This window comes from Vespula vulgaris, chromosome 24 (genome assembly GCF_905475345.1).
Source record: "Vespula vulgaris chromosome 24, iyVesVulg1.1, whole genome shotgun sequence".
In the NCBI taxonomy this organism is placed as follows: Eukaryota; Metazoa; Arthropoda; class Insecta; order Hymenoptera; family Vespidae; genus Vespula; species Vespula vulgaris.
This window is the reverse complement of record NC_066609.1, coordinates 1,723,629-1,742,500: the sequence shown is the minus strand read 5'-3', so window position 1 is coordinate 1,742,500 and position 18,872 is coordinate 1,723,629. Positions and strand designations below refer to the sequence as shown.

At 39.0% G+C, this 18,872-nt stretch overlaps 1 protein-coding gene across 13 annotated transcripts in view; it reads right to left on the bottom strand.

Moving 5' to 3' along the window:
• Positions 1-376: 376 nt before the first annotated feature.
• The window catches only part of LOC127072115 (uncharacterized), a 65,527-nt gene continuing 47,031 nt past the window's right edge, over positions 377-18,872 (bottom strand). For 10 of the 13 annotated variants that reach the window (XM_051012282.1, XM_051012286.1, XM_051012287.1 and 7 more), the window contains 7 exons: positions 6,838-7,155; positions 6,289-6,665; positions 5,833-6,111; positions 4,928-5,372; positions 2,660-4,848; positions 2,336-2,532; positions 377-2,227 (listed from right to left, as the gene is read on the bottom strand). In XM_051012282.1, coding sequence (XP_050868239.1) covers positions 1,219-2,227; positions 2,336-2,532; positions 2,660-4,848; positions 4,928-5,372; positions 5,833-6,111; positions 6,289-6,665; positions 6,838-7,155 — 4,814 coding nt within the window. In that variant the 3' untranslated portion in view covers positions 377-1,218. The remainder of the gene's footprint in view (positions 2,228-2,335; positions 2,533-2,659; positions 4,849-4,927; positions 5,373-5,832; positions 6,112-6,288; positions 6,666-6,837; positions 7,156-18,872) is intronic. The other 3 variants (XM_051012291.1, XM_051012290.1, XM_051012292.1) reach the window with 3 other exon arrangements.

Below are 18,872 nucleotides of genomic sequence, written 5' to 3'. Positions count from 1 at the left end.
ATAAAATCAAAATGGAATCCTTTTAGGACACGATTTGCCATTTTGAAAAATGGCATAGAAGTACGTCCATCGAACGTCGCAGTTTCGAAGAAAAAGAAATGATGAATTCGTATTAAATGGTATATAATTATTTAAAAAAAAAAAATGTCCTCGTTTAAAAATATATATATATAAACCAAATATGAAATTTTACATTTTCTATATAATATAATCTACTTTTGTTGTTGTTTTTTTTTTAATAATGATTATAATAATAATAATAATAATATAATAATAATAATAATAATAATAACTATTATTATTATTATATACATATATACGTCGACTCTCTTTGATCCAAGTAATAGTATAGGACAGTGATACCAACGCATCGAAGGACAAAAAAAAATTAATCTATTTATTTCTTTAAAAATTGATCGAGATCTTTCGACAAACGATATATTTCTTGATATAACAAAGACGTAGAACGAAATCATGTGGGAGAAGACAGGTGTGAGGGGAGGGATGAGATGGTTGTGTTAAGAAAAAGAAGTGGAGGAAAATCAAGTATAAAAAAAAAACCGTTCACTATTTTTGAGCATTTGCGACCACCAGCAACAACAACAGCGTAACACTGGCAGCACCAGTGGACCGCATTGGGAATGACGTTCGAATTAAAACAAAAACAAAAAAAAAAACAAAAAAAATTACAATAATATTACATAGTAGAATTTATAAAAATGACACGCCTAAGTTTCTTCCCCCAATTTAAAAGGCGCCCCTGGGTTTGTCATTTCACTACAAAGTATACATTTGAAATCTGTATTTAAAAAAAAAAAAATAATAAGAAAAAAGAAGAAGAAGAATGAAAAAATAGGACTACGTGAAATGAAAATAAAAATCAAAAGAAAGAAAGGAAAGGAATGAAAACAAAAAGGACAGTCGTTGTTGAGACATCACGCGTGATTTTGAGATGAAAGTAGATTTAAAAGGAAAAAAAGGAAAGAAACAAATAAAAAATAAGAAGAAAAAGACGTAACGTCTATCGTCCGACAGTGTATGTATATATATAATATATAATATATATATATATGTATATATATATATATCATTTATCAACACCTGTTTCTTGTTTTACTATCCAATTCGTACTCGTCGAAACGTACGACACTGTTGAAATATCCTAGTAAACGCGTCATGGCGCTTCGACTTGCCCTTAACTAAAGGATCAACAGACTATCAATCCTCGTCCGAAAGTGGCTCGTATTGAGCGGAAAGCAAAGGTGCTGGTTCCGGTTGCATCTGTTCGGATTTGGAAACGGCCGCTGAGACCGAGGTGGGAGGTGGAGGCGCCGGAGGTGGTCCTGTGTGCACACCTAATGCACTGAATGGATAGAAAGTAGTAGTGGGAGCTGGTGGAGCTGGGGTAGCTTGGTTAGCAGATTGTTGTTGAGCTTGTTTAGGTGTTTCGTCGACTATCATTTCGCTGTTAGCAGGACTATCGACGTTTATATTTGATTTTTCGTCCTTTTCAACAGCCGATGAGTTACCAGGACCAGAACCAGCGTTATTACCAGTAACGACACTACCACTGGCACTATTACCACTGTTACTACCACCACCACCACCAGCAGCGCCGCTGTTAACAACTCCTCCAGGAGTACCACCTACTATACCACCAGTACCACCACCACCACCACCACCTCCACCACCGGTAGAACCTCCAGCAGCACCAACGGCACCACCCGAACTGGCACCACTTCCTCCTCCTCCGTTTCTTTCCCCTCCTCCTGTTCCTGCCGATCCAGCTTTATCATCTTCGGACGTACGCATCACCTCCACGATTTTATTCTTAACGTAATCCAGTGGTGATAGATGTGGCTTGTTTGAGGGTGTCCCGGAAGTCGAGGTGGCAGTGCTCGTTTCGTAGAAGCGACGCCCGTAATGATTAGTGTTGGCTTCCGGAGGAGAGACCGGTTCGACGGAATGGAATTGTTGTTTGCCCACGGAGGATGAGGATTGCTGATGCTGCTGTTGCTGCTGCTGTTGTTGCTGCTGCTGCTGTTGCTGTTGCTGTTGCTGTTGTTGCTGTTGCTGCTGCTGTTGCTGCTGCGACTGTTGTTGAGCAACTCGGATTATCTGTCGGTCGTCAGCAGCCTTCACAGAGTCCGCTTCGTTTCCTTTCCGCCTTTTCCATTGTTCCTCCGAAATCTGATATCTATCGTACGAGGGAAACCGTACAGAGACTCTAGTTTTTTTTGTTTATTTTATTATTATTATTTTTTCGTTTACGTTCGCTTATAAATGTATGTTTCCAATTATACTCGAGGAGTTTTCTTCGAGAGAAGATTCTTACCCGGTATAAGATCTATACGACGAATGGGGAGGTCCGTAATCCTTAGTTACGATGTGATCGACGTGTTCCCCTAGAGTAATAGCCTTGTTTCCACTTCCATTGCCGCTCCCACCACCTGCTCCACTGTTTCCTCTTCCTTCTCCGGCTGGACTGTGTACCATACCGTTAGGTTCTGCCGGCGTGTCCAGATGGAATTCCTAGAAAATATTTGTTTTTCTAGTTGTAGATACTTAACCAAAACGATCCCCGTGTAACCGTAAGGGATAATGGAATTTAATTCTGCACATATCGTTATTTTATATCTTTACTACTGTGTTATCTTACTTGGAACAGTCGATCGCCTGGTCGCGTGGGTTGATTATTCGATGCTGCACTACCTCCAGCGTTTTCTACGCTTTGATTAATCTGATGTGTTATAATGGCATCTATCAAGCTAGCTGCTGTCAAAGTCGACGAAGTTTCGTTTTGCTGCTGATTCGAGGATTGATTTTGACGGGACGACGATTGCGACTGTTGTTGGGCCTGCGGTTGCTGCGGTTGTTGAAGTCTCGAAGATTGAGAAAATCCACTGCTTAGCAATCTCGAGGATTCCCTGTCCAATTGTTGTTGTTGCTGTTGCTGTTGGTCGCGATACAATTGCGCCATGTGTCGTCTCTCGGCTTCCATGCGATGCTGCTGTTGAATATGCTGTTGTATATGTTGCTGCTGTTGCTGTTGTTGATGCAGATGAGCCAAATCTCGTTCTCTTTGTTGTTGCATGGCTAGACGATGTTCCGCGTGTTGCTGCTGTTGCTGTTGAATTTCCTTCTCTCGTTGTTGCTGCATCGCGAGCCTTTGCTCTTGCTGTTGTTGTATTTCCTTCTCTCGTTGCTGCACATTCAAACGATGTTCCTGATGTTCCTTCTCTCGCTGAGCTGCAGCCGCTGCCATCTGCTGATGAATCTCCTTCTCCCTTTGCTGATGAACTGTCATACGATGCTCGGCGTGTTGTATCTCCTTCTCCCTTTGTTGTGCCGAGAGTCTATGATCGACGTGCTGTATGTCCTTCTCTCGTTGCTGTGCCAAACGGTGCTCCTGCTGCTGAATCTCCTTCTCACGCTGATGATGTTGCTGAACAGCCAAACGGTGTTCCAACTGTTGATACTCCTTTTCCCTTTGCAACCTGTGCTCTTCCTTCTCTCGCAAATGTACCAAATCGCGTTCCCTCTCTCTGTCACGCTGATGGTGATGCGCAACGGCCATTCTATGTTCAGCCTGTTGCTGTTGCATCACCAAACGGTGCTCCTGCAAACGTATCTCTTGTTCGCGGAACGCTCTGTTGTTATCGACGTAACGGTCGGCTAGCAATCTATCCGCCATCGTTTTCCCTAATCCTTCGTGGCCACCGCTACTCGAGGCAGGGTGACTATGGGGATGTGGAACTGGAAGACTCGGTTGTTGTACCGCGACATCTACCAGACTGGAGAAGGCCTCTAATCCTGGCGGCGGAGGTGGATAATGTATTTGCTTTTGCGGATTATGCCTTTGGATAACTCCTTGACGAGGTTGAGTGTGCGTTTGAGGTGGTGGAGTGCCGGTATAATAAAGGGTCGAGGGTGCCTCGTTTTTAGCGGCGGTTTCCGAGGTACCACCGCTGCCACGGCTACGAGCGTGCATTTGTTGGCTGGTTATGTAATCGTTCATGATAATCTGCCTCGAGGACAATTGCTGTTCCATCGTGTAGCTAGGCGGTGGTCGACTCGAATACGAGTTATATTGATTGCTATGAGTGACCACTACTGCGGCTGTGACCGATTGGCCTTGACCTTGTCCAGGAACGTTACCAGTGGTCACAGGTGAGTGTCGAATCGTACGGTAGTCGTACATAGGCGGACGTTTTTCTACGGTGAACGGATGAACCGGCGTGCCCTGGGTTATGGAACCAGCGTCTTTCGGACCTTGATTTCCCGACGTATTCACCGAACTACCACCGGTAGGTCCGCTCGTAGTACCGACACCGCCACTCGGGTTACCTGGAGGTGTCATTTGTCTGAGCAAACCTTCGTAACGAGCACTCGACACTGGTGTACCGTGAGTTATGGATCCACCTTTGTGAGTGGCCGTACCGATGTTACCTAACTTTGGTGACAATTTCGGATGAGGCGGCGGTACAGATACTTTATTCATCTTCGGTGTTAAAGGAGCTTGAGGTCTCGGCGACGAACCATAAATCAATGGGCTCTTAGCTCCACGTCCTTGTTCGGGGTGAGCATGAGGATGATAATAAGCACCCGGTGGTGGTTCCGAACGATACAGAGTTACCGTCGACGGTTTGTGAATCGTTTGCATCGAATGATTGTATTCTTGCTGTTGTCTTGGCTTCTTAATACTCAAATCCAGGGTACCCTCGGTCTCACGTAATGCCTGTTGTACCTGCATCACGACTAGGCCTTCCTTAGGTAACAAATCCGACGATGAACTTTGATTACTAAGCGTTGTTGGAGGACAAGGAGTGATAGTTGCTTGCATTTGACCTGGAAATAAAAGAATCGAATCCCATAAGTTTTCCTTATTCCATGATATCGGCTATATCAAACATTATATTGAACTTACTGATTTGTTGAGGACTGGGTGCAGAACGATGACTGTGATGACTCGAAACAACGGAGAGTGTCGCTAAATTAGAGTCTCTGTTCGACATGGCAGTACTTGCGATACTCGACGATGGCTTGTATTCGCGTACAAAGGTAATATCGTTCCGATGATCCGTCTTTAATATACTCGATATCGTCGGTGTACCGGAATTAACGGGTACGGATAGACCACCAGTACCGGCTGGACTATTGGGATTTCGTTTTAACTGCATTTCAATGACGCCTAACATGAGATCTTTAACGGTTAGAGGATTGTTACTCGTAGTCGAAGGTGGCGAATGTACGACGGGTGGTGCTTGCGGATGTTGTTGCAACGAAGAATTGGTATTGCTGGCAGTAGTAAGCGTCACTACGACACTATTATTGTCCAAATCAGCACCTCCCTGACCTTCGTCCGCCGTCTCCTGGAACAATCACCGAACCTCTATCAGACGGCCCTATCATGATAAAAGATAATTTCGTATCCAAGATATACGTATATGTATATGCATATACATACATACATACATATGTGTGTGTGTATGTATATATATACACAGAATGGACCAAAGATTTCTAGTTAATATTAAAAATCAATTACACCTTCCAGAGATCATCTTTTACACCAATTCTTTTTTTGTTCAAATGGAACACCTACAAAAGGCCTTTGTTAATGAGATCTTTTGGGCCAACCTGTATATAAGCAAAATCAAATAGCTAAGGATAATCAAGTCAACCGATAAGAAATACTATCAATAAGATAACGTTTCACGGTAACTATCGCAAAGCGTATTTTAATTTTTTATATAATGACTAAAGCGCATTATTATTATTATTCAATCATACTTTCCCCAAAACATTCCTAATACTTTAGCGCCATCTTACCGTGGCAGAACTATCGTAATCTTCTCTATTGCCCGCTGATACGATAGTACCATTACCACCACCACTGACCGAGGATTGTTGAGATGATCCAATGCTCACTGGTGGTACCAAAGAAACGACTGCTATGTCTGCGAGTTTATCACCAATTTTTGGATCCGTTGATCGTGAAAAGGTTATGGGTAATGAGGCTGATCCCGAAGATGTGGTTTGTGCACTTGTATTGCCTGATATATTATTAGCCGGACTTCCAGCACTTGCTGTGTCGCTTGAATCATGCACCTAAAAGAGAAACATTAAAAAACACAGTATTTCATATATCTTTGTTATCTTTTTTTTTCTTTTTCTTTTTCTTCTTTTTCTTTTCATACATGTCATCATCTCGGTTGAGATAACTATTGCATTTATAAGAAAAATTTTTATATATATATATGTATGTATGTATGTATGTATATTTACGGCTAATTCATCGCAACTACTCGTACTGCTACCACTTTCTTCCTCGTCGGTCAGACAAGGTCTTCGTTCTTCACCCAATGATTGATAATATTCGGCTACAACCTGATCCAAGCTCAACTTTTTCCGATAAGCAAAATAATAATTTTTGCACTGGTGATTCGTCTTTCCAGGGATTTGTTCGGCCACTTTTGGCCAATTAGTACCGTGTTCGCGCAAAGCTCTCTTCAATTGATCCAATTCCTCATCCGTCCATTGTCTTGCCAACAAATCGGTCCCATCTTCGGAGATTTCGGTACCACCTGCCAAATGTGGTGCCAAACGTCGTGATATCCGATTGAAACAAGCCGAACAACACTTGGTAGCGCTGTTGGGTATCTCTAAAAAAATTAGAAATCAAAGAAAATTTAAGGGACAAGGTTTTCTTTCTTTCGTCGTTAACAATGGTTTTTAGGAGAGAGAGAGAGAGAGAGAGAGAGAGAGAAAAAAGAAGAGAGAAAAAGCAGATATTTGATTATTTGAAAAATAAACTATTTGAATATTTGGACTCACGAAATTCTTGAATAATGGGTTCTCTAATTTCAGATGGCAAATCGAGCCATTTGGCTGGAAGTGCACGTAATCGTTTCACTCGTGTCTTGGAACTGGTATTATTGAGATTAGGACAACCCGGTAGGGGACAAGCTGTGTAACGTCCTCGTACAGCTTTGCACCTGCAGGTGTTGCAAACTCGTGCTCCTGGTGTCACTTGATCCTCCCTTAAACCATATTGGGATGCTTGACTGCGTGGTAATGCACGACTTTGAGCATTTCCTTCTACCACATTTTGACAAATTGCACAAGCATGAGGTCCGATCTGTCTGCCACCTTCTGAAAAAAAATATATATATACAATATAAAAAAGAAATATATATATATATATAAGAAACGAAACGAAATGCATTATACTGTTGTATTATTGCATACTATAAAACATTGTTGCATTCTTACTATTTATTTATATATATATATGTAAATATATATTCTTGTTTTTTCATTACACGTGTCAAGGGATCTTCTTTTTTCTTTTTTTCTAAACACTTTATTTAATTTATATATCTTAATATTGAGAATGTTTTTGTATCGTTCGTTCATATTTTTTACTTGCATTATTTCTATCGGTCATATTTTATATATTCTTTTTTTCTTCCTTTTTTTTTGGTTTTAATATTATTTTCTTTTCTTTTTTTTTTTTTTTTTAAGTAAAATATTCAAAAAATTATTTTTATTTACTTATTTCTTTTTCTTTTTCTTTTTTTATATAATCCGACGATTAATATAGACAATTAGAAAGCCGTGTAAGCACCGGAATCGAATCTAATGCGTTTCTTTGCTCGTATCTTCGCATTCATTCGCCATAAAGTTGAGTAAATATCGCTAATCATCGTCGGTATACTACAGGGTGGGTTGAAACTGGAGTAAGAGAGGGAAACAGACAGACAGACAGACAGACAGACAGACAGACAGACAGACAGACAAACAGACAGACAGACAGACAGACAGAGACAGAAAGAGTAAAGAGTACCGGGCAGCAAGAAGAGAAAAAGAAAAGCGGAGAAACGAAACTGTAAAATGTGTACGTATCTCTATGAATGTATATATGTATATATAAAGGATGGAAACGAGAAAGAGGGTTGGAAAGGTGGTTTGGGGGTGAATTGGGGGTTGGAGGTTGGGGGATAGCGGGTAGATAGAGAAAAGTAACCGCACGATACCCGAGAGTGAGAAACAGAATAATTACCGAGACTTCGCTGGTTAACTAACTAATTAAGGGTGCCCAATTAAAAAGTTCTTCCGTTCGGTCAGAGAGAGAGAGAGAGAGAGAGAGAGAAAGAGAGAATCGTCTTACTGGTTGGAAAGAGTAACACGAAAAAAAAAGAAAAAAAAAAAGGAAAAAACTACAAACGTTCAGAATTACATCTTCGAGGGAACACAAAATTCGTTTTGAGAATGATCATTATAGAATGAAAGAAAAAATTTTAATGACTGTCTCTCTCTCTTTTTTATCCACAAACACACATAAATGTTCTGTCACATATCATTCTATCCGTATCATTATCTCTTTTCTTTATTTAACTAATAATGGTATTAGTTAGATGGAAGTAGCTATGGGAATATACATGCGCCCTTTAGAAAATCGAAAATTCCTCTGCCCTCTCTCTCCACTCTGATCAAAAATCGAAGGCTAATTTTGAAACGGATTATCGGTCGCACATGAAACGAACGAGGCAACTTACTAAATTATCCTTTCACTCTGGGGAATAACACTGTCAATCAGTCTCAATATATATCATATACTGTACGTTATACAGATCATATATGTATATATAGTATACCTTGGGATATGTTGAAAGAGAGACAGACAGACAGACAGACAAACAGACAGAGAGAGAGAGAGAGAGACAGAGAGACAGAGAGAGAGAGAGAGAGAGAGAGAGAGAATTCTAACTACGAGTATTAACAATCGACATGCCTGTAAACCCTGTGACGACTCTTCCTATGGCATTTGTATCCCATATCCATCTTCCCTCTACCCCACTTCAATCCCCACCATATTCTCTCTCTCTCTCTTTGTATGATGATCCCATTCCTAACTATCTTCCAGCCATTTCATCCGCCGATGTGTCATTGCTAATTACGAGGGAACAATAATTATTAATGCGATTCTCTATGATTCGGAAGACCTGACAGATTTAATGGAGAACGAATCGCTATTTCCTCGTCCTATGTCTCTTGGTATATATGTGTATGTATCTGTACGTATGAATTTCGTGACTTTTGTTAAGAACAATTAGCTGCCGTTATATCGTTTTTAAGAACTTATCTTTTACAATGACAATCGTTATTAAAACAATGTCTACATTTTATATTTATCGATAAAGTTTATTACAACGTTATATGAATGCGAGAAAAACTCTATGAGGAATAATAGGAAAATGTGAAAAAGATCTGGAGAGAATAAAAGAAGGAGGTGGAAAGAAAGAAAAAACGATTAACTTACTTTTTCTTTCTTTCTTTCTCTCTTTCTCTCTTTCTTTCTTTCTTTTTTTTTTTTTTTTTACTAAATAAAGAATAGAGAAAGTGTAGTCTAAGCGTATAATAAAGATGTTATTCTTTCGACGTATCACGTATCACGTAATACGACATACGATACACAGTGTACGAATAAACGGGGATGATAAAAAAAAAAAAAAAGAAAGAGTGTTTGTTGCCAGATGAAAAGCAAGACGAAAGATAGAAATGTGTTTAGGTAAGGGCGGTTTCTGCCGCCCGCGTTGAGTAGGGATATATCTCGACAAAGAGATTTTAAATCGGTATGCGTAAAGCGGAACAAAATTATACAAAGTACGAGGAGGAGGAGGAGGAGTAGAGTGAAGGAGAGTGACAAAGAGAGAGAAAGAGGAATGGCAATGCCCAAGAGAGAGAAGAAAAAGGGGCACGGACCAATAGGGGGTGGGAGAAAAGGGTCGACATTACCGCAGAGCACACCTCTCTCTTTCTCTCTCTCTCTCTCTCTCTCTGTATTTCTCCTCTCTCTTTCTCTCTCTCTCACTAGAGAAATTACCTCACGGTCGAAGGCCGCGAAACAAAAGCCTCAGCTCGAAAGATGAGACCCACACACACACATAAATGCACCTTCATACTTGCATGTATATATATCACGAGTAAGTATATAGGCATAGCGCAGAGTTCGAGTGATAAATCACGAGGAAAAAAAATAAGAAAAAAGAAAAAAAAATAAAAAAAGAGAGAGAGAGAGAAAGAGAGAGAGAGAGAGAGAGAGAAAGAGAGAGAGAGAGAGAGAGGAAGAGAGAATGAGGAAGAAAGAGAGAGAGAGAGAGAGAATGTAACCAACGAGTAAGAGAGACATATTATCCAAGCGCTAATTAAGCCGGCTTGCTGCCGAGCGAGAGGACCAAGGGACGCACTTTAAATGTTTCACAAAGGGCACCACTAACCTTAGAGAGAGGTTAAACCACCCTCCACCACCCTTATCCCCAACCTCAAACCCCACACTCAGCCCCTTCGTCATCATTCTGGATCTGCTTGTCTGTTCCTCCCTCATTCCACCAGAGCACCATCTCACCCACAGCACCACTCTTCTCTTTCTCTATCTTTTTTTTCCTCGTTCTTTCTCTCTCTTTTCTCTCTTTTAACGTTCCACTTATCTCTAATTCAGTTTTACCTCTTTGACTCTGATTATACGCTCGTCTTCGTTCATTGTCGATAACCCGATACAATTCCTCTTTTTTTTTTCATCTTCGTAACTTTGTAGTCAATGTATTTTTATATTCTTTTATCTTTCATTCTTTAATAATAATAATAATAATTATTATTATTATTATTGTTATTAATATTGTAATCATAATTGTTTAACAATTTCAATTTCGTAGAATTAGAGAAGTTTGTGAATACAAGAAAGATGTCTTATCGTTTTTGTTAAACGATCGAGCAAATTATTTTGCTAATTTAGACAAATTTTCAGAATGAGCTATAATAATCGCTATAATAATCTTCGCTATAATAATCGATCTGTTATAGATCAACCATGCACCCCAACAAAACAACAGTATTAACAGTATCAATTTTTTAATCGATCAATAACAACTTTTGTTGATCTAATAATTGAACAATCAGGTGAATCAGGTAATCCAATAAAACAAATTACAAGTATTGATTTTTGAATGAATCAGAAAAAATTTGTTTATAATAATTGATTCGTTGTATGAATTAGATGATTCCAAACAATATATTATATATTATATTATCAATGTTTGAATAAACAGATAACAAGATTGCTATAAAATAATTGATCCGTTAGATAACAGCTAGGTGACCCAACGAAACAGTTATCAGTATCGACACCGAATATTCTTCTTACATAGAAAAGAGTAGAATCTATCGATTCCACTTTCGAATGCAAAGTCAGGGACAATTTACATGAGCGTCGATTCGAAATACCAACCTGACCAACGATTAGGAACGAGGGGATAGAATGCAGGAGGTTGAGAGGGTAGAGGATGAGAAGGATAAGGGTGAGAAGGGAGAAGGGAGAAGGGAAAAGGGCGAAATGTTTCAGAGGCTAATAACCAAACGATTCTACTACTCCACGAGAGAAACAGACTTCTCCGTTGATCACTCTTATGAAATATTCTCTTTGATCATCGTGTATAGTACCACCCTATATGTATTATCTGATCATACGTACGTATATGTGTGAGAATGTTTATGTAAAAGGCGACAACGACAACAAATTAATATTTCGTCGGATTGTGTGACCCCAGGTGATAATAAAGTTAAAATGTCCATTATTGGATAATCCACGATCTAAATTTTGTGAGTAGAGTTTAAATAAAGAACATTATTTATTGTTAAATTGTAAGAAATTTTTCGATCGAGAAAAATCTCATTAAACTAATCAATGATCACTCTTTTTTTTTTATATATATATTTCGAGAATAAATCGTCGTCAATGATCGTGATACGATCGAGGATAATTTGCAAACCTCTCGATGCGTGAGGAAACAGGGACCGTTTGAAGGAGGTACTCTATATGGGTGTTGGGGTTGGGATTGGGGTTGGGATTTGGGTTTTGTGGATTGGACGGTTGGAATACAGGAGGAAGTGGTAGAGTTGGACGAGGAGGAGGAGGTGGAGGAGTGAAGGAGGAGGAGGAGGAGGAGGAGGAGGAGGAGGAGGATCGTGCTAACGTCGCTGATTCGCCGGAGGCTACCGTTTTTGTATTTATGTATTTATGAGATTTACGTTTCGCCAGGCTCCAGCAAAAATGATTAAAAGCAAACACGCCCAGGCAGACCAGGTATTCTTCTCCGAATCGACACGGCCAAGCGCTGCCAGGGCGCATCGATAGAAATGAAAATAGGATGTCGAGATCCTATGTAACATTGTATTTAATTATAATAATAATAATAATAATAATAATAATAATAATAACAATAATAATAAATGATGACATCTATAGGTTACGATCGTAGTTAAAAAAAAATAAATGGACGTCTAAAGAGTGTTTTCGTTTTATCATTGTTTACTTGGATGAAAAAATTTGCTTGATAAATAGTCGAGGGATTCGCGATTAATCGCTAAAGATTAATTCGTATATATCATAGTCGATTGATTGAGCGTGTTAATTATTAAAAAATATATATATATACATGGTAATAATCAAACGATGAATTATCGGTGACACCAACCTAATTAACAGTTTGTAGTTATGTTATATCTCAATTTACGGATAGGTCACCTATGTGATCATCGATCTCTCAGTTGTAAGCATTGAACGGGACACCAACCCTAACCCTCACTCCCCGCTCATCCCACTAGTAAATAAGGCTTCCTCTACCAGTGGTACTCTTGGACCGATCAACTTGCGCCGCGCTGGATTCTCTGGTCTGCTTGTTGTGCAAACAACATCTGTCAATTGAAGAGGGGTGCCAGAGAAGAGAAGCGATATGGAAAGTAGAGAACTCGATTAGCAACAAGAGAAAACAATCGTCGATGGAACCAACCAAATGATCGAGAATCTTTGCAATTGTGTGATCGTTTCAAATGCGACCAGGTACGGTTTCAAAAATGATCTCTTCTTGTTGGATTAGCTAGTTGTCGTCGGTATTAAACAATTCATAAACGTAACTTATTTCGCGAACATATTTTTTATTATAATTAATTCGTGAAAATGATGCAAAAAGAAAAGCGATATATATTATTTTCTATTTTCAACATGCATATAAAAAAAATAGATGCGCCAAAATTTTCTAGTGATATAAAAATCAATTACTTTTTTTTTTTTTTTTTTAGTAGAACTTGTAGTTTGCAGTATAATTTGTAAAAAAAAAAAAAAAGAAAAGCAGAGAGAAAAAAATTATTTTTATTTTTGGCCATTCCTGTGTATTATATTAAATATCAAATAGAGAGATATGGTAGGTAAATGGTGAACATCGATATAATCATCGCGTCTCTCTCTCTCTCTCTCTCTCTCTCTCTCTCTCTCTCTCTCTCTCTCTCTCTCTCTCTCTCTCTCTCTCTCTCTCTCTTTCTCTCTCTCTTCTACGCCTGTCTCTTCGTCGCTTTCGACATTAACTGCCGTGAGAATCGAACGTACGCATTTTATTTTTTTTCACTCCCCTTCTTTTCCACCCTCCACCCCCGATGGTATTTGCACGATGCAAATATACATCACGCGGAGTGGACCACGACCGTCGTTTCATCAGCAACGTTTCGAAACTCACGAATAACGATTCGTTTTATAACGTAGACTGAGCAAGAGCACGGGAGAGAAAGAGAAAGAGAGAAAATGCGCGATTGCGACCGATCAAAAACTCGGTTATCGGTTAGCAAATATTCGTTGGAATTGGGGTGGAGATTGGAGGATGAGTAGGTGGTGAAAAAGGGATAGAGGGAGTTTCCGACGCGATTAAAAAAATCTAGACAAAGGAAGATACGGCATGAATGTATTGCACCACTATTGTGACATGATATTTCCTTGGGTATCAACGAGAATGACAATTGTTTATTGGATCGATCAATAAATTTTACACGGTTAATGGATTTGCAGTTCTCGAATTGATAACTGATGAGATCGCAGCGATAAGAGAAAAAGAGAGAGAGAGAGAGAGAGAGAGAGAGAGAGAGAGAGAGAGAGAGAGAGAGAGAGAGAGAAAGAGAAAGAAAGAGGGAGGGAAATTTAGTCAGAATAACTGCATTAAGGGAAATTAACGAATAAAAGTAAATGATTCGTCGTAAGCTATGTTGAAGAAATATATATATATACATATATATAAATTTATATATATACACACACACACATATACATACACAGATATATTTTAGATAGGAGAAGATATATTAACCGTACGATACGCAGCCATACGTGAATAATCCGGTATTTGCAGAACGAAACGCGCCCGTGTTCGTGCCGAATTAAACCGTGCGCAGTCTAATGCACAGGGAAACATAGTGTGAGAGAGAAAGACAGACAGAGAAGGAAAGAGATATAGAGAGAGAGAGAGAGAGAGAGATGGAGAGATAGAACTGCGAGTGCTGTTGCAGGTAGCCGAGGTATTAATTGGGATTAAGTAAATCAAGACGCTAATTAGCTAGTGCCAAGCGCGCGCGGGATTGCAGGCCAACGATGAACCAACCCTCCTCTATCCTCCCCATCCCCCACTTTCCCATACCCATCTCTTTTCCCCACTTTGCCACCACTAGCAGCAGTTCCACCACCACCACTACCACCACCACTATTGCTACCACCACCATTGCTACCATACTATTACACCACCACTAACACCACATCACCAACGCTATCACATCGAGTCCTTCAGCGGCATGCTTTTGGCTCCTCTCTTCCATCTACTGCATACCTGTGCTACTGCTATCTCCATGGCTAACTTGACTAACCACCATCAATCTTGATGGTTACACATTCACGATCGTTTCATCCCCTTTCGTTCCCACCCCTCTCCTACCATCGTTTCACTTATCCCGTTCACCACTCGGGATTTAAAGATTTCCTAGATAATTTCTTTCCGTTTTCTAAATACGTTCAGTTAGACATACTTTTTATAATGCGATAATTTTGTAGAAAGGTTTACGAGTTTTTACAGATAGATTCTTTTTCCCTTTCTGATCGTTATGATCGGGATGAATAACGGAAGGGAAGAGTAACAATTGTATATTTTATAATAGTATTGATCGGATTTAATAGAATAGTGTATTTACTATTCTGTTATAGATAATAGAATAGTCATCAAAAATCCAATAATTTTTTATACAGCGAGATAGAATTTCTAATAGACAATTTTTATATTATAAAAAATATGTATATATATATATATATATACATACATAATTGCATTTGATTTCTCATTTATTGTAGAAGGTAATAAATAGCGGAAAGCTACGCACATGAAACACATATATTTACCCTGCATGATCGCGTTCGCACGTAAGTGAACACAAAAGTAAAAAAGTGTCTTCTTCAAAAATATAAAGTGAGATTATCCGCAGAGAAAAGAAAAAAAAAAGAGAGAGAGAATACGTTGTCCCAAGTTCACACATTTTTATATTTTCTTACGGATTCTAGTGGTTCCAATGGGGAAAACGATCCTAGAGTAAAACGATGAAACGACATTCCACGAAAAAGAACAAAAAAAATTATCTATCTTCCAGAAAAATTAAATTTCCTCTCTCTCTCTTTCTCTCTCTCCCTCTCTCGATTAGAACTCGATATATATCAAGATATTCTCGGAATATAAAAAAAAAAAAGAAATATATATGACGAGGAATGCGGATGAATAACGTACGCGGAATGAGCGAGCAAGTGTATTTATTATCTTACAAGGGAGAAAGAGAGGGTGGAGAAAGAGAAAAAAAATATATATATATAAAGGAAGAAGGATGACGGGGGAGGAAACGTCGAGATAGCAGTGAAAGCGCGGGAGAGAAGCAAACTCTTGAGAGAGGAAGGAAGGCCGCGCGCGATCCTGGTAATATCGCGGAAAGTGTTTGCTCAGGTTGTCTCGACCGAGCTCGAAGCATTAAACCGACGTCGAGAGCGTTCTTTCGCCTTTCTCTTTCTCTCTATTTCTCTCTCTTTTTCTTCTTCTCACTCACTATCTATCTTTCTATATATTTCTATATCGCTATCTTTCTCTCTTTCTTTCTCTATATATATATATGTATATCTATATCTATATCTCTTTCTCTTTCTCTTTCTCTCTCTCTCTCCTTTTTCTTCTACGACCTCTCACCCCTCACTCAACTCTCCCTAAGCATAGATCGTTCAAGTGTTAACCATGATACGAGCTAAACGCGCAGGAATTCGACATTTCGCGATAACGTTAAGTAGTATTAGTGGTAACTAAGGTAATATCTTACTGTAAATTATTTCTGTTAATTATTAGAGAGAGAGAGAGAGAGAGAGAGAGAGAGAAAGAGAGAGAGAGATTATATCGGATTAGTTCTGTTAAACACTAAAGAAACTAAAAACTAACTTTCTCTGTTAAAAAAAAAAAAAAAAAAAAAAAAGAAAAGACAAAAGGAAAAAAAGTTATAAAAATAATAGCCTGATATCAATAAACGTTCATTTCGAACAATACATATTGCGAGTTAAAACACGGTTAACTAAAATTCATCCTTTTGATTTACTTGCTATTATACCAAATAAAGAAGAAAAATAAAAAAATAAAAAAACCAACAATTACCAATGTTAGATCCTCCATTAAAAACACGAACGTTAAGAAAAATTTGTCGGAAATTGTCCGAAATAAAATATCGAAAAGATCGAAGAATAAAAATAAGAATAAAAATAAAAATAAGAATAATAATAAGAAACAGAACAAAAACAAGAAGAAGAAATAAGGAGAAACGATCACGATGACAGGAATGTTCCATCTCAATAGTACATTCGTTTTGAAGTAGAGGTTGTAAAGTGAAGGAAGGGAGGGGGTGAATGGGTGAGGGGTGGCAAGGAGAAAGAGAGAGAGAAAGAGGGAGAGGGAGAGGGAGAGGGAGCAGAGAGCAAGCGAGTGCGAGAACGATGCGAGAAAGGAAACGTAGAGGAGGGGTTTCGCGTCTGTTAGCTTCGATTTGAAGCTTTGGCCTCCTGGGAAATGTGCGTAATCGCTGTATATCCCCGTTCAAAACTCTCACCGGTGACGGGGATGATACTCTTCTCTTCTCTCTCTGTCTCTCTCGCTCTCCTTCGTTAGCTAGCTAGCGATTCCCGTTTGTTTATAAGCCACGTCGGCGGCAATCAATGGGGATATGCTTTTCCGTCGACGACTTTCCTGTTAGACTGTTTTAGGACTTTGATAGAGTCCTTTCGTCGAAAGGGTTTTCTTCTTTTCTCGTTGTTGTTTAGTGAAATAAAACAAAGAGACACGAATGTTTGAAACGCATGAAAAACTGCATAAACTTTATTTACGCTGAGGATTGTTCGATGGTATAACAACGTATCCCCATAAACGAACGAATTTAGATCGATTATCTGATATTACGATTTATTAACATTCCGCAATTTTTTGTTTCTTTTTCTTCTCTTTAACATCTGCATTTTTGCCACAAATTGTTTTATACAATAATATCAACGAATTTAAACTCATCTGAAACTTCTAAACAAAATTTTTTATTGAATCGATCTACCTCGTGAAAAAGGTAACGTCGATCAAACGATGTTACTTCACTTTATTCAAAGTACAAAGAAGAAATAATATATCATTATTCATTTCCGATCAATCTGAAAGCTATCTTCGCGTGAATACCGATGAAAAAAAAAAATGTCATTTATTTGTCAAGCAGGAATGAAATAGTAAAAGAGAGATCGAAATAGGTAGAGAAGTGGCGAGATGGTAACTGTCGTGCAAAACTTGTGGCGAGATGGTTACTGTCTGTCCCTGCACGATATGAAAATAAATCTTGGTATTTGCAAAGGAACGCAGAGCAATGGTTGATGGTAGAAGAGAGAGAAAGAGAGAGGAAAAGAGCGAAAGAGGAGCACCTCTTCCCCTCCCCCTCCCCCTCCACTCCACCCCTTACCTCCTACCCAACGAGTACCTAACCACCCACCCACCCACCCAGCAATAGTAGCAGCAGTATAGCAGCCACGTTTATATGAACCGCTCAATTTCTCTTTCCTACCGAACTACGAAGAAGAACGGCACGAGCGAGATCGAAAGAGGGAAAGAGTACCCCAGAAGAAGGGTAGTAGTAGTCGAGGGTTGAAAGAGAGAGAGAAAAAGAGATAGATAGATAGATAGATAGAGAGCGATAGATATAGAAAGCAAGAGAGAGAGAGAGAGAGAGATACACCTACGGAGTATGAGGCAGAATAAAGTGGGATTCAGCGCAACGTGAATTATAAACGATATTATGCAAACATCAAGAAGAGAAGGAATACTCGTGCCGCGAGTTAATTTAATGAAAAACATCAGAGACCAACCTCGGTAGAAAGATAGATAGATAGATAGAAAGAGAAAGAAGAAAGTGAGAGAGGGAGAGATAGAGAGAGGGAGTGAGAGGAAGAGAGATGAGATGGTGGTAGAGAGAAGAGAGAAGAGAGAGAGAGAAATGGAAAGAGAAGAGAACGGCAAAAGACGCATCCCAAAAAAGACTGCACTTGAGCTACCCAAAAAACACTCTTCTTCTCATCTAGTCTTCTCTCGCTGTTTTGATAAGTACTTCTTTGCCTCTTTTATCAATCCCTGTATACGTACTTCTTGTCTTTCGTAGGAAAAGACGACTGTTATCTTTTAACACTTCAATTACAATTCACCTTAATAACGATTAACGTCAATAATAATTAATATAAACAATTTCTTGGTTGACAGTAAAAGTGAAAAAGGGAAGGAAGAAACAAAGAAAGAAAATATGGCGGACAGGACAACGGGAGGAAGGAGTAGAAAAAAGAAACAAAGTTATTCGTACATCGGTCGATCGCAACACGCGCGTTAAGAGACTTTTTTGATTTTTTTGTGTTAGACAAACTACTAGAAAGGAACTTTGATGGAGTTCTTTATTTGCTTCTGTTT